The following is a 16,014-nucleotide window of genomic DNA, read 5'->3' as shown; positions in this document are numbered from 1 at the left end:
CCCGGTATGTATGTCCCAGTGAGTATTGCTGTCACGGTATATATATATGTCCTAGGGATTATCGCTGTCCTGGTATAAATGTCCCAGTGAGTATTGCTGTCCCGGTATAAATGTCCCAGCGAGTATCGCTGTCCCGGTATAAATGTCCCTGTATAAATGTCCCAGTGAGTATCGCTGTCCCAGTATGTATGTCCCAGTTAGTATCGCTGTCCCGGTATATATTTATGTCCTAGGGATTATCGCTGTCCTGGTATAAATGTCCCACGGAGTATCGCTGTCCTGGTATAAATGTCCCAGCGAGTATTGCTGTCCCAGTATAAATGTCCCAGCGAGTATCGCTGTCCCGGTATAAATGTCCCAGTGAGTATCGCTGTCCCGGTATAAATGTCCCTGTATAAATGTCCCAGTGAGTATCGCTGTCCCGGTATGTATGTCCCAGTGAGTATCGCTGTCCCGGTATATATATATGTCCTAGGGATTACCGCTGTCCTGGTATAAATGTTCCAGTGAGTATCGCTGTCCTGGTATAAATGTCCCAGTGAGTATCGCTGTCGCGGTATAAATGTCCCAGCGAGTATCGCTGTCCCGGTATAAATGTCCCAGTGAGTATCGCTGTCACGGTATAAATGTCCCTGTATAAATGTCCCAGTGAGTATCGCTGTCCCGGTATGTATGTCCCAGTGAGTATTGCTGTCCCGGTATGTATGTCCCAGTGAGTATTGCTGTCCCGGTATATATATATGTCCTAGGGATTATCGCTGTCCTGGTATAAATGTCCCAGTGAGTATTGCTGTCCCGGTATAAATGTCCCAGCGAGTATCGCTGTCCCGGTATAAATGTCCCTGTATAAATGTCCCAGTGAGTATCGCTGTCCCAGTATGTATGTCCCAGTGAGTATCGCTGTCCCGGTATATATATATGTCCTAGGGATTATCGCTGTCCTGGTATAAATGTCCCACGGAGTATCGCTGTCCTGGTATAAAATGTCCCAGCGAGTATTGCTGTCCCAGTATAAATGTCCCAGCGAGTATCGCTGTCCCGGTATAAATGTCCCAGTGAGTATCGCTGTCCCGGTATAAATGTCCCTGTATAAATGTCCCAGTGAGTATCGCTGTCCCGGTATGTATGTCCCAGTGAGTATCGCTGTCCCGGTATATATATATGTCCTAGGGATTACCGCTGTCCTGGTATAAATGTTCCAGTGAGTATCGCTGTCCTGGTATAAATGTCCCAGTGAGTATCGCTGTCGCGGTATAAATGTCCCAGCGAGTATCGCTGTCCCGGTATAAATGTCCCAGTGAGTATCGCTGTCACGGTATAAATGTCCCTGTATAAATGTACCAGTGAGTATCGCTGTCCCGGTATGTATGTCCCAGTGAGTATTGCTGTCCCGGTATATATATATGTCCTAGGGATTATCGCTGTCCTGGTATAAATGTCCCAGTGAGTATTGCTGTCCCGGTATAAATGTCCCAGCGAGTATCGCTGTCCCGGTATAAATGTCCCTGTATAAATGTCCCAGTGAGTATCGCTGTCCCAGTATGTATGTCCCAGTGAGTATCGCTGTCCCGGTATATATATATGTCCTAGGGATTATCGCTGTCCTGGTATAAATGTCCCACGGAGTATCGCTGTCCTGGTATAAATGTCCCACTGAGTATCGCTGTCCTGGTATAAATGTCCCAGCGAGTATTGCTGTCCCAGTATAAATGTCCCAGCGAGTATCGCTGTCCCGGTATAAATGTCCCAGTGAGTATCGCTGTCCCGGTATAAATGTCCCTGTATAAATGTCCCAGTGAGTATCGCTGTCCCAGTATGTATGTCCCAGTGAGTATCGCTGTCCCAGTATGTATGTCCCAGTGAGTATCGCTGTCCCGGTATATATATATGTCCTAGGGATTATCGCTGTCCTGGTATAAATGTCCCACTGAGTATCGCTGTCCTGGTATAAATGTCCCACTGAGTATCGCTGTCCTGGTATAAATGTCCCAGCGAGTATCGCTGTCCCGGTATAAATGTCCCAGTGAGTATCGCTGTCCCGGTATAAATGTCCCTGTATAAATGTCCCAGTGAGTATCGCTGTCCCGGTATGTATGTCCCAGTGAGTATCGCTGTCCCGGTATATATATATGTCCTAGGGATTACCGCTGTCCTGGTATAAATGTTCCAGTGAGTATCGCTGTCCCGGTATAAATGTCCCAGCGAGTATCGCTGTCCCGGTATAAATGTCCCAGCGAGTATCGCTGTCCCGGTATAAATGTCCCAGCGAGTATCGCTGTCCCGGTATAAATGTCCCAGCGAGTATCGCTGTCCCGGTATAAATGTCCCTGTATAAATGTCCCAGTGAGTATCGCTGTCCCGGTATATATATATGTCCTAGGTATTACCGCTGTCCTGGTATAAATGTTCCAGTGAGTATCGCTGTCCCGGTATAAATGTCCCAGCGAGTATCGCTGTCCCGGTATAAATGTCCCAGCGAGTATCGCTGTCCCGGTATAAATGTCCCAGCGAGTATCGCTGTCCCGGTATAAATGTCCCAGCGAGTATCGCTGTCCCGGTATAAATGTCCCAGCGAGTATCGCTGTCCCGGTATAAATGTCCCAGCGAGTATCGCTGTCCTGGTATAAATGTCCCAGTGAGTATTGCTGTCCCGGTATAAATGTCCCTGTATAAATGTCCCAGTGAGTATCGCTGTCCCAGTATGTATGTCCCAGTGAGTATCGCTGTCCCGGTATATATATATGTCCTAGGGATTATCGCTGTCCTGGTATAAATGTCCCACTGAGTATCGCTGTCCTGGTATAAATGTCCCAGCGAGTATCGCTGTCCCGGTATAAATGTCCCAGTGAGTATCGCTGTCCCGGTATAAATGTCCCTGTATAAATGTCCCAGTGAGTATCGCTGTCCCGGTATGTATGTCCCAGTGAGTATCGCTGTCCCGGTATATATATATATGTCCTAGGGATTACCGCTGTCCTGGTATAAATGTTCCAGTGAGTATCGCTGTCCCGGTATAAATGTCCCAGCGAGTATCGCTGTCCCGGTATAAATGTCCCAGCGAGTATCGCTGTCCCGGTATAAATGTCCCAGCGAGTATCGCTGTCCCGGTATAAATGTCCCAGTGAGTATCGCTGTCCCGGTATAAATGTCCCTGTATAAATGTCCCAGTGAGTATCGCTGTCCCGGTATGTATGTCCCAGTGAGTATCGCTGTCCTGGTATAAATGTCCCAGTGAGTATTGCTGTCCCGGTATAAATGTCCCTGTATAAATGTCCCAGTGAGTATCGCTGTCCCAGTATGTATGTCCCAGTGAGTATCGCTGTCCCGGTATATATATATGTCCTAGGGATTATCGCTGTCCTGGTATAAATGTCCCACTGAGTATCGCTGTCCTGGTATAAATGTCCCAGCGAGTATCGCTGTCCCGGTATAAATGTCCCAGTGAGTATCGCTGTCCCGGTATAAATGTCCCTGTATAAATGTCCCAGTGAGTATCGCTGTCCCGGTATGTATGTCCCAGTGAGTATCGCTGTCCCGGTATATATATATGTCCTAGGGATTACCGCTGTCCTGGTATAAATGTTCCAGTGAGTATCGCTGTCCCGGTATAAATGTCCCAGCGAGTATCGCTGTCCCGGTATAAATGTCCCAGCGAGTATCGCTGTCCCGGTATAAATGTCCCAGCGAGTATCGCTGTCCCGGTATAAATGTCCCAGTGAGTATCGCTGTCCCGGTATAAATGTCCCTGTATAAATGTCCCAGTGAGTATCGCTGTCCCGGTATGTATGTCCCAGTGAGTATCGCTGTCCCGGTATATATATATGTCCTAGGGATTACCGCTGTCCTGGTATAAATGTTCCAGTGAGTATCGCTGTCCCGGTATAAATGTCCCAGCGAGTATCGCTGTCCCGGTATAAATGTCCCAGCGAGTATCGCTGTCCCGGTATAAATGTCCCAGCGAGTATCGCTGTCCCGGTATAAATGTCCCAGCGAGTATCGCTGTCCCGGTATAAATGTCCCAGCGAGTATCGCTGTCCCGGTATAAATGTCCCAGTGAGTATTGCTGTCCCAGTATAAATGTCCCAGCGAGTATCGCTGTCCCGGTATAAATGTCCCAGTGAGTATCGCTGTCCCGGTATAAATGTCCCAGTGAGTATCGCTGTCCCGGTATAAATGTCCCTGTATAAATGTCCCAGTGAGTATCGCTGTCCCAGTATGTATGTCCCAGTGAGTATCGCTGTCCCGGTATATATATATGTTCTAGGGATTATCGCTGTCCTGGTATAAATGTCCCACTGAGTATCGCTGTCCTGGTATAAATGTCCCAGCGAGTATTGCTGTCCCAGTATAAATGTCCCAGCGAGTATCGCTGTCCCGGTATAAATGTCCCAGTGAGTATCGCTGTCCCGGTATAAATGTCCCTGTATAAATGTCCCAGTGAGTATCGTTGTCCCGGTATGTATGTCCCAGTGAGTATCGCTGTCCCGGTATATATATATGTCCTAGGGATTACCGCTGTCCTGGTATAAATGTTCCAGTGAGTATCGCTGTCCTGGTATAAATGTCCCAGTGAGTATCGCTGTCGCGGTATAAATGTCCCAGCGAGTATCGCTGTCCCGGTATAAATGTCCCAGCGAGTATCGCTGTCCCGGTATAAATGTCCCAGCGAGTATCGCTGTCCCGGTATAAATGTCCCAGTGAGTATTGCTGTCACGGTATAAATGTCCCTGTATAAATGTCCCAGTGAGTATCGCTGTCCCGGTATGTATGTCCCAGTGAGTATTGCTGTCCCGGTATATATATATGTCCTAGGGATTATCGCTGTCCTGGTATAAATGTCCCAGTGAGTATCGCTGTCCTGGTATAAATGTCCCAGTGAGTATCGCTGTCCCGGTATAAATGTCCCTGCATAAATGTTCCAGTGAGTATCGCTGTCCTGGTATAAATGTCCCAGTGAGTATAGCTGTCCCGGTATAAATGTCCCAGCGAGTATCGCTGTCCCGGTATAAATGTCCCAGTGAGTATCGCTGTCCCGGTATAAATGTCCCAGTGAGTATCGCTGTCCCAGTATGTATGTCCCAGTGAGTATCGCTGTCCCGGTATATATATATGTCCTAGGGATTATCGCTGTCCTGGTATAAATGTCCCACTGAGTATCGCTGTCCTGGTATAAATGTCCCAGCGAGTATTGCTGTCCCAGTATAAATGTCCCAGCGAGAATCGCTGTCCCGGTATAAATGTCCCAGTGAGTATCGCTGTCCCGGTATAAATGTCCCTGTATAAATGTCCCAGTGAGTATCGCTGCCCCGGTATGTATGTCCCAGTGAGTATCGCTGTCTCGGTATATATATATGTCCTAGGGATTACCGCTGTCCTGGTATAAATGTTCCAGTGAGTATCGCTGTCCTGGTATAAATGTCCCAGTGAGTATCGCTGTCGCGGTATAAATGTCCCAGCGAGTATCGCTGTCCCAGTATAAATGTCCCAGCGAGTATCGCTGTCCCGGTATAAATGTCCCAGTGAGTATCGCTGTCACGGTATAAATGTCCCTGTATAAATGTCCCAGTGAGTATCGCTGTCCCGGTATGTATGTCCCAGTGTGTATTGCTGTCCCGGTATATATATATGTCCTAGGGATTATCGCTGTCCTGGTATAAATGTCCCAGTGAGTATTGCTGTCCCGGTATAAATGTCCCAGCGAGTATCGCTGTCCCGGTATAAATGTCCCTGTATAAATGTCCCAGTGAGTATCGCTGTCCCAGTATGTATGTCCCAGTGAGTATCACTGTCCCGGTATATATATATGTCCTAGGGATTATCGCTGTCCTGGTATAAATGTCCCACGGAGTATCGCTGTCCTGGTATAAATGTCCCACTGAGTATCGCTGTCCTGGTATAAATGTCCCAGCGAGTATTGCTGTCCCAGTATAAATGTCCCAGCGAGTATCGCTGTCCCGGTATAAATGTCCCAGTGAGTATCGCTGTCCCGGTATAAATGTCCCTGTATAAATGTCCCAGTGAGTATCGCTGTCCCAGTATGTATGTCCCAGTGAGTATCGCTGTCCCAGTATGTATGTCCCAGCGAGTATCGCTGTCCCAGTATGTATGTCCCAGCGAGTATCGCTGTCCCGGTATATATATATGTCCTAGGGATTATCGCTGTCCTGGTATAAATGTCCCACTGAGTATCGCTGTCCTGGTATAAATGTCCCACTGAGTATCGCTGTCCTGGTATAAATGTCCCAGCGAGTATCGCTGTCCCGGTGTAAATGTCCCAGTGAGTATCGCTGTCCCGGTATAAATGTCCCTGTATAAATGTCCCAGTGAGTATCGCTGTCCCGGTATATATATATGTCCTAGGGATTATCGCTGTCCTGGTATAAATGTCCCACTGAGTATCGCTGTCCTGGTATAAATGTCCCACTGAGTATCGCTGTCCTGGTATAAATGTCCCAGCGAGTATTGCTGTCCCAGTATAAATGTCCCAGCGAGTATCGCTGTCCCGGTATAAATGTCCCAGTGAGTATCGCTGTCCCGGTATAAATGTCCCTGTATAAATGTCCCAGTGAGTATCGCTGTCCCGGTATGTATGTCCCAGTGAGTATCGCTGTCCCGGTATATATATATGTCCTAGGGATTACCGCTGTCCTGGTATAAATGTTCCAGTGAGTATCGCTGTCCTGGTATAAATGTCCCAGTGAGTATCGCTGTCGCGGTATAAATGTCCCAGCGAGTATCGCTGTCCCGGTATAAATGTCCCAGTGAGTATCGCTGTCACGGTATAAATGTCCCTGTATAAATGTCCCAGTGAGTATCGCTGTCCCGGTATGTATGTCCCAGTGAGTATTGCTGTCCCGGTATATATATATGTCCTAGGGATTATCGCTGTCCTGGTATAAATGTCCCAGTGAGTATTGCTGTCCCGGTATAAATGTCCCAGCGAGTATCGCTGTCCCGGTATAAATGTCCCTGTATAAATGTCCCAGTGAGTATCGCTGTCCCAGTATGTATGTCCCAGTGAGTATCGCTGTCCCGGTATATATATATGTCCTAGGGATTATCGCTGTCCTGGTATAAATGTCCCACGGAGTATCGCTGTCCTGGTATAAATGTCCCAGCGAGTATTGCTGTCCCAGTATAAATGTCCCAGCGAGTATCGCTGTCCCGGTATAAATGTCCCTGTATAAATGTCCCAGTGAGTATCGCTGTCCCGGTATGTATGTCCCAGTGAGTATCGCTGTCCCGGTATATATATATGTCCTAGGGATTACCGCTGTCCTGGTATAAATGTTCCAGTGAGTATCGCTGTCCTGGTATAAATGTCCCAGTGAGTATCGCTGTCGCGGTATAAATGTCCCAGCGAGTATCGCTGTCCCGGTATAAATGTCCCAGTGAGTATCGCTGTCACGGTATAAATGTCCCTGTATAAATGTCCCAGTGAGTATCGCTGTCCCGGTATGTATGTCCCAGTGAGTACTGCTGTCCCGGTATATATATATGTCCTAGGGATTATCGCTGTCCTGGTATAAATGTCCCAGTGAGTATTGCTGTCCCGGTATAAATGTCCCAGCGAGTATCGCTGTCCCGGTATAAATGTCCCTGTATAAATGTCCCAGTGAGTATCGCTGTCCCAGTATGTATGTCCCAGTGAGTATCGCTGTCCCGGTATATATATATGTCCTAGGGATTATCGCTGTCCTGGTATAAATGTCCCACTGAGTATCGCTGTCCTGGTATAAATGTCCCACTGAGTATCGCTGTCCTGTTATAAATGTCCCAGCGAGTATCGCTGTCCCGGTATAAATGTCCCAGTGAGTATCGCTGTCCCGGTATAAATGTCCCTGTATAAATGTCCCAGTGAGTATCGCTGTCCCGGTATATATATATGTCCTAGGGATTACCGCTGTCCTGGTATAAATGTCCCAGCGAGTATCGCTGTCCCGGTATAAATGTCCCAGCGAGTATCGCTGTCCCGGTATAAATGTCCCAGCGAGTATCGCTGTCCCGGTATAAATGTCCCAGCGAGTATCGCTGTCCCGGTATAAATGTCCCAGCGAGTATCGCTGTCCCGGTATAAATGTCCCAGTGAGTATCGCTGTCCCGGTATAAATGTCCCTGTATAAATGTCCCAGTTAGTATCGCTGTCCTGGTATAAATGTCCCAGTGAGTATTGCTGTCCCGGTATAAATGTCCCAGCGAGTATCGCTGTCCCGGTATAAATGTCCCAGCGACTATCGCTGTCCCGGTATAAATGTCCCAGTGAGTATCGCTGTCCCGGTATAAATGTCCCTGTATAAATGTCCCAGTGAGTATCGCTGTCCCAGTATGTATGTCCCAGTGAGTATCGCTGTCCCGGTATATATATATGTCCTAGGGATTATCGCTGTCCTGGTATAAATGTCCCACTGAGTATCGCTGTCCTGGTATAAATGTCCCAGTGAGTATTGCTGTCCCGGTATAAATGTCCCTGCATAAATGTCCCAGTGAGTATCGCTGTCCCAGTATGTATGTCCCAGTGAGTATCGCTGTCCCGGTATATATATATGTCCTAGGGATTATCGCTGTCCTGGTATAAATGTCCCACTGAGTATAGCTGTCCTGGTATAAATGTCCCAGTGAGTATAGCTGTCCCGGTATAAATGTCCCAGCGAGTATCGCTGTCCCGGTATATATATTTCCTAGTGAGTATCGCTGTCCCCGGTATATATATATATATATATATATATATATATATCATGTCCTAGGGATTATCGCTGTCCCAGTATATATATTTCCCAGTGAGTATCGCTCTCCCAATATATATGTCCCAGTGAGCATCGCTGACTCCCATTATATATGTCCCAATGAGTACCACTGACTCCCATTATATATGCCCCAATGAGAACCGCTGACTCCCATTATATGTGTCTCAGTATTTATGCCCCTGAATGCAGAGTACTGACCGTCTGGAGAAAACTGATCCCTCTCGAACACTGTGATGCAGAGGACGTCTTGCTCCAGGTCTTTGATAAAGAATTGGCAGTTGGAATTCCACTTGGGGTTCAGTGTGTCCTGAATGGTTTTGGTGATATGACACTGGGAGCCCATTGTGATCTCGCAGTACGGATTGCTCTTCCCTGGACAGGATAATAAACACACGTATATAAAAACAGATATAGTGATAATTCACAGACCACGGTCACACCCCATGCCCAGATCCAAGGACTAAAGAACACTTGCGGACTCGTGGCAAGATGATCTGTTATGGCCCCACCCACCTGAGAAAGAGCCATGACAGGTGGGAGGGATCATAAGGACACCGTTCACAGCACACTGCTTCATCAAGCCACGCCCACTTGACTGGAGAAATGTGGGCGTGGCTTGATGGATCCGAGTGGGTTCCCTGCTGTCCTGGGAATCACGGAGTCTCCTGGACATTCTAGCAGAGTAGGTAAGCAGTGTACCTGCTGCCTGCATACAGTGCTACACATAAAGGGCCCTATACACCAGGACGATAATGCCCGATTTCATCCGATTTCGGGCATTTGGCCCGATATATCAGGAGAAATCGGGTATTTTGGAGGTGTTTCCGATCCGATCCACGTTCCCGTGAGCATGGGATCGGATCCTCCAGATTGACTGTTCCGCACTAGCGATCATGTTCGACCCCGCAGGCATGGCTGGGATCGCCCAAGATACATTGTATGCAAAAGGACAGCATACGATGCATCTTTGACGATCCTGCCCCCCGAGAGGCTGCCGGGGTGATCGTCTGCGATATGACGGTCGCACATGTCGCATAAGTGTATGGGGCCCTTTACAAGCAGCTCACAAACCTAATAGCCGCCCCATAAGCATCTATTATTCAGGACAGACCACTAAACACTCTCACGCTTGGGAGTACAGCATTTCTTTACCATGTGACCTGCAGGGTTTCAATTCGATGCCTTCTACAATATTCACCATCAGTCGCCCGATGCCTGTAGCCCTTTGAGAGCGAACTGTTAAACAAGAAGAAACATTCTGATTCCCATACATGGGTAATAACAATGGTATGGACATAAAGATATTATCTCCATAAAAGTCACGTCATCCATTTACAGCTGCTTAAGATAAAGCCACAGGGCACAGCTAGTGGAATCGGCAGAGCTTACCGGAAACATAACCCCAGTATCTATGTATATAGGAGTAATAAATGTAATAGATTTACCCAGATACGCTTTCTCCCTCTTCTTCTTCTCGGTCTCTATGTATAACTCTGAGGCTGCTTTAATTTTCTGCACCCATGCCGTCCTGAAGGGGAGAGACACACACATTATTACATATCCACGTTGTGGCAAGATGCAGATCCCCTTACAGCCAAGTTCCAGGTTGCGAGGTGCAGCACATCACAGAATATCAGGTCCCAGCATAGGTCCCTATGGTTCTGCTTGCGAGGACTGTGATGTAAGGGGGTGAGGGAGATCATTAAATAATGTGTTATGTTGTAACAATAAAGATCAGTATGTAACGTGTGCGCTGAATCGTATCTCCGAGCATCCAGTCATAACCACATATACCCATGGCTGGCAATGCATTGTATTGACAGGACAAGTAATACCATAGAACAATCTGGTGTGCACCCCGGGTGTATTTATGTGTGCAGTGCAGTAAATAATGCAGAAGGTATACGGTTCCTACACACGGCGGCCCATGTGCATACAGTGCTCACCTCTCATTAATACTCTCCGCACGAAGTGTGTACACCCGGTCAATGTGAGAGATGTGGAAGATGGGCTCGTCCCCCGATGGGTCTGTGGGAAGCTTCACCAGCACTTCATTCAGGAAGATAGGCTGCAGGAACGGCATGGAATGGTATGTTACGCAGAGAGGTCTCTTTCACCTGATAACACCACTGTGCACTATAGGAGGGTTTATTCAATTAGCCGAGACCGGGGCGATGTGACGTTGTAACTGTGTGGAAACCCCTGGCAACAGCATAGTAATTACTCGCCCCATGACTTGCGGGTTTTCCTATGCAACGTATGGAACTGTGAATAAAAGTCTACGAGATTGAATTCGCTTCTAGAACACGGACTGTAATAACATGTAGATGTGTGCGGAAATCATGTGATACAGAGGTGTTGGGTAAGGGTATACCATCAGAGTAGAGGAGACATGGAATAGGAGGGTGGACACGGCTTCAGTATGGGATGCCGGCAGTCAGAATACCGATCCTGACAGGGGGAGGGTAAGAATGTTCCCCTCCACCCTAACCCTCCCTTTCCACAGCCTAAGGCTAAACCCCAACCCCCCTGGACGGCGCATACACCCAACTCCCCCCCCACCCCCTTCCCCCTCCCCATCCCCGGCCCTAACCCGCATGATTGCTGCCGGGATTCTGGCATCGGCATCCCAACTGCTGGCGGGTATTGGCTGATGTACTGGTCACCGATACACTGTCCAGTGACTGCTCTGGTTCTAAGGGGTCTATTCATGAAGCAGTGAAAACTGTGGAGAAGTGAGCCAGTGGAGAAGAGCCAATCAGCACTGAAGTAACATTTATAATTTGCATACTTTAACATTATACAGAGAAGCTGATTGGTTGCCATGGGCAACTTCTCCAGTGGCTCACTTCTCCACTCTTATCACTGATTCATGAATAAACCCCCTAGTATGGCCCTAAGCGCAGGCTGATCTGTACCGCAGCTGTGTGTGGTGACCGCGGTGATACTCAACCAGGGGTAATATGAAAGTATAATGAAATACACTATGCTCGCTCATGACAGAAAGGCATCTACATTGGGGATTATTACCAGGCAGTAACGCCGTCCCCTCACTGGCCACCCTCAGCCCTCACTCACCGTCTTGTACATTTTGTACTGCAGGTTGGACTTGGGGCTGAACACTTTGTCAGTGCCCGAGGATCCCAGCGGCTTAATGACCTGTGTCAGCAGGAGGAAGTCGTTAAAGAGAAAGCCGTATAACTCCTTGTTGCTCTTGGCCTTGTACAGTTTCCCGCTGTGCAGGAACTTGCGGGGCCCCAGGCAGTTTGTCACAGAGTTGAAAACCAGTTGCTGAATGGGGAGGAGGGGGGGGGGGGGGGGGGGAAGAAACAGGAAAACAGGAGGCCATTAGTGATGGAAGACAGAGCACAGAAAATATTTATTATGGGACATATAAATCATCAGTGGTTGTAGAACATGACAGGGCATGCTGGGACTGATAGTTCCACAACACCTGCAGAGCCGCCCAGTTGCCTGCCACTACTATAGGGAGAGGACCCCTAATGTCCAGTTGGGTGTGACAGATCCAGGTGGTCTATAGCAACTGATGTACATAGATATTTAGGTTCTATTCACCCTGACGTGCGATGGAGACCCTCCCTTATGCTTTACCTTCATTTTGCCCAGTTATTTATGAACTTGGTAAATGCTAGGGAACACATGACAGAGCGATGTGACTTTGTGACAAATACATAGTAATATATTTGCAGAGTCAGAAACAACCCACAACTATACTGACTCTGACCCTTTACCCCCTGCAGACCCGTTCCTGGCTGCAACTCATCATTCATCCCACTCTATGTAACGGCCACTGGAGGAACGTACCTCGGATAAGCCCTCACACTGCACGTGAGCCTGGATCCACTCCAGCCTGTCAGAGTTCTCCTTTTCCCGGACCCCCTCGTTCACCTGGGAGCAGAGCTCCTCCGCCTTCTCCAGAGCGTGCTTCAAGTGGCTGTGATCCGGGTGATTCTCCGGGGTGTTTTCTATAATCTAAATATGAATCAAGAAAGGCAAAACGCTTTAATGCACAGTAACAGTTATAATAAATGACGAAACATATTAAATGTTTAACGTCAACTCCTCTTCCCCCACCTTCCAGGTTGGTAGAGACGCCGAATTAGGAAGACCAGTTATTTGGGAGCTGTCCCTGTGGGCTAAGCAGGGCCGGTTCTACACCTTGTGGCGCCCAGTGCAAAAGTTTCAACTGGCACCACCCCACGGCAAAACAGTTTGTGCGCGCAAAAGAAATAGGGGCATGGCCTCATAGGGGAGGGGCGTGGCTATAGTTATGCCCGCCAGTTGCTTTGCCCCCAGTAGTTGTGCCCCCTGTTGCTTTGCCACCGGCAGTTGTGCCCCCTCTTTCTTTGCCCCCAGTAGTTGTGCCCCCTTTCTTTGCCCCCAGTAGTTGTGCCCCCTTTCTTTTCCCCCAGCAGATGTGCCCCGTTTCTTTGCCCCCAGCAGCTGTGCCCCCTCTTTCTTTGCCCCCAGTAGTTGTGCCCCCTCTTTCTTCACCCCCAGTAGTTGTGCCCCCTGTTGCTTTGCCCCCGGCAGTTGTGCCCCCTCTTTCTTTGCCCCCAGTAGTTGTGCCCCGTTTCTTTGCCCCCAGTAGTTGTGCCCCCTTTCTTTGCCCCCAGCAGATGTGCCCCGTTTCTTTGCCCCCAGCAGCTGTGCCCCCTCTTTCTTTGCCCCCAGTAGTTGTGCCCCCTCTTTCTTCGCCCCCAGTAGTTGTGACCCGTTTCTTTGCCCCCAGTAGTTGTGCACACACAAAAAATAAAAAAAAAACAATACTTACCACTGCCCCGCTCCTGCTTCCCGATCGCTGCTGCTGCTCCGTCTGGCCGCCGGCTTCTCTCTATGGGAGAGACGTCATGACGTCTCTCCCATAGCAGCTCCAAACAGACACTAGAGGTCAATACTGACCTCTAGTGTCTGTCGCTGGAGCCGGCTGCAGTGGACGCCCACACAGCCCACGGCGTCTGCTGCAGCCGAGGGAGCGGGGTGCAGGCAGGCGGCGGTGCCTGCGGCCGCGCCCCGGGCGCAGGCACTGCTTGCCCGCACCAAGGACCGCTCCTGGGGCTAAGTGTGTACTGACATTTCTGCAAGCACCATACAAGGGACAATCATGCAGCAGGCTGACCTAATACTAAGTTCTCCATAGAGGTTATCGGTCACAAGTAATTGTAATTGACCAAACACCATTTGCTGTGCAGTGAGCACATCCAAACATGCATTAGAACAGATTCCCAAATTGTCTTTATGACTTTTCCCTGGATATGGAAATAAGAACATTGGGGGTAATTCTGAGTTGATTGCAGCAGCAAACTTGTTAGCAGATGAGCAAAACCATGTGCACTGCAGGGGGGGGGGGGGCAGATGTAACATGAGCAGAGAGAGTTAGATTTGGGTGGGTTATATTGTTTCTGTACAGGGTAAATACTGGCTGCTTTATTTTTACACTGCAAATTAGATTTCAGTTTGAACACACCCCACCCAAATCTAACTCTCTCTGCACATGTTAAATCTGCCCCCCCTCCCCCTGCAGTGCACATGGTTTTGCCCAAATGCTAACAAATTTGCTGCTGCGACCAACTCTGAATTAGGCACATTGTTATGAAGCAGGCAATATAAACATTTTTACACCGTCTGGCTTTTTAAAGTGACCCCGGGCACTTATTGTTTTCCCCTAGATAATTGTCAGCATTGCGCACGCTTTTTGTCTACGATTGTTTTAGAAAAGAACGTAAACTGCTAAATACATATTCCACATCCACTTATCTTAAATTTGCCCCCTTTTGCCGCACCATAGACAATGACACTACGCCGCACCATGGACAAAGACAATACGGCACACCATGCACAATGACACTACGCCGCACCATGGACAATGACAACATGGCGCACCATGGACAATGACACTATGCCGCACCATGGACAATGATACTACGGCGCACCATGGGCAATGAGACTACGCCGCACCATGGACAATGATACTACGCCGCACCATGGACAATGACACTACGCCGCACCATGGACAATGACACTACGCCGCACCATGGACAATGACACTACGGCGCACCATGGACAATGACACTACGGCGCACCATGGACAATGTCAATACGGCGCACCATGGACAATGACAATACGGCACACCATGCACAATGACACTATGCCGCACCATGGACAATGACAACATGGTGCACCATGGACAATGACACTATGCCGCACCATGGGCAATGATACTATGGCGCACCATGGGCAATGAGACTACGCCGCATCATGGACAATGATACTACGCCGCACCATGGACAATGATACTACATTGCACCATGGACAGTGACACTACGCCGCACCATGGACAATGACACTACGCCGCACCATGGACAATGACACTACGCCGCACCATGGACAATGACACTACGCCGCACCATGGACAATGACACTACGCCGCACCATGGACAATGACACTACGCCGCACCATGGACAATGACACTACGCCGCACCATGGAAAATGACACTACGCCGCACCATGGACAATGACACTACGCCGCACCATGGACAATGACACTACGCCGCACCATTGACAATGACACTACGCCGCACCATTGACAATGACACTACGCCGCACCATGGACAATGACACTACATTGCACCATAGACAATGACACTACGCTGCACACATGCATCTTTTTGGCTCAATAATTTACTATTTGTAAACTTTTGCACTGCTAATAAAGCACAGGGTTTGCACAGACTACAGTGGGGATTGAAAGTTTGGGCACCCCAGGCAAAAATTCATTTTAATGTGCAAAAAGAAGCCAAGGAAAGATGGAAAAATCTCCAAAAGGCATCAAATTACAGATTAGACATTCTTATAACATGTCAAAAAAAGTTTGATTTTATTTCCATCATTTACACTTTCAAAAGAACAGAAAACAAAAATGGCGTCTGCAAAAGTTTGGGCACCCTGCAGAGTTAATACCTTGTACTGCCCCCTTTGGACAGCTGAGACCTGGCAGTATCATGGATTGTTCTCAATCATCGTCTGGAAAGACCAGGTGATGTCAATCTCAAAGGTTTTAAAAGCCCAGACTCATCTGACCCTGCTCCAACAATCAGCACCATGGGTTCCTCTAAGCAGTTGTGTAGAACACTGAAACTGAGAATAGTTGACGCTCACAAAGCAGGAGAAGGCTATAAAAAGATAGCAAAGCGTTATCAGATGCCCATATCCTCTGTTCGGAATGTAATTAAGAAATGGCAGTCATC

General features: G+C 48.4%; 1 protein-coding gene across 11 annotated transcripts in view; it reads right to left on the bottom strand.

Moving 5' to 3' along the window:
- The window catches only part of ITSN1 (intersectin 1), a 351,280-nt gene that overhangs the window by 12,998 nt on the left and 322,268 nt on the right, over positions 1-16,014 (bottom strand). For all 11 annotated transcript variants that reach the window (XM_063956498.1, XM_063956491.1, XM_063956499.1 and 8 more), the window contains 6 exons: positions 12,570-12,737; positions 11,823-12,035; positions 10,691-10,812; positions 10,190-10,272; positions 9,897-9,980; positions 8,943-9,116 (listed from right to left, as the gene is read on the bottom strand). In XM_063956498.1, the coding sequence (XP_063812568.1) occupies positions 8,943-9,116; positions 9,897-9,980; positions 10,190-10,272; positions 10,691-10,812; positions 11,823-12,035; positions 12,570-12,737 (844 nt within the window). The remainder of the gene's footprint in view (positions 1-8,942; positions 9,117-9,896; positions 9,981-10,189; positions 10,273-10,690; positions 10,813-11,822; positions 12,036-12,569; positions 12,738-16,014) is intronic.

Source organism: Pseudophryne corroboree, chromosome 2 (assembly GCF_028390025.1).
Source record: "Pseudophryne corroboree isolate aPseCor3 chromosome 2, aPseCor3.hap2, whole genome shotgun sequence".
In the NCBI taxonomy this organism is placed as follows: domain Eukaryota; kingdom Metazoa; phylum Chordata; class Amphibia; order Anura; family Myobatrachidae; genus Pseudophryne; species Pseudophryne corroboree.
This window is presented reverse-complemented; position numbering and strand designations above follow the sequence as displayed.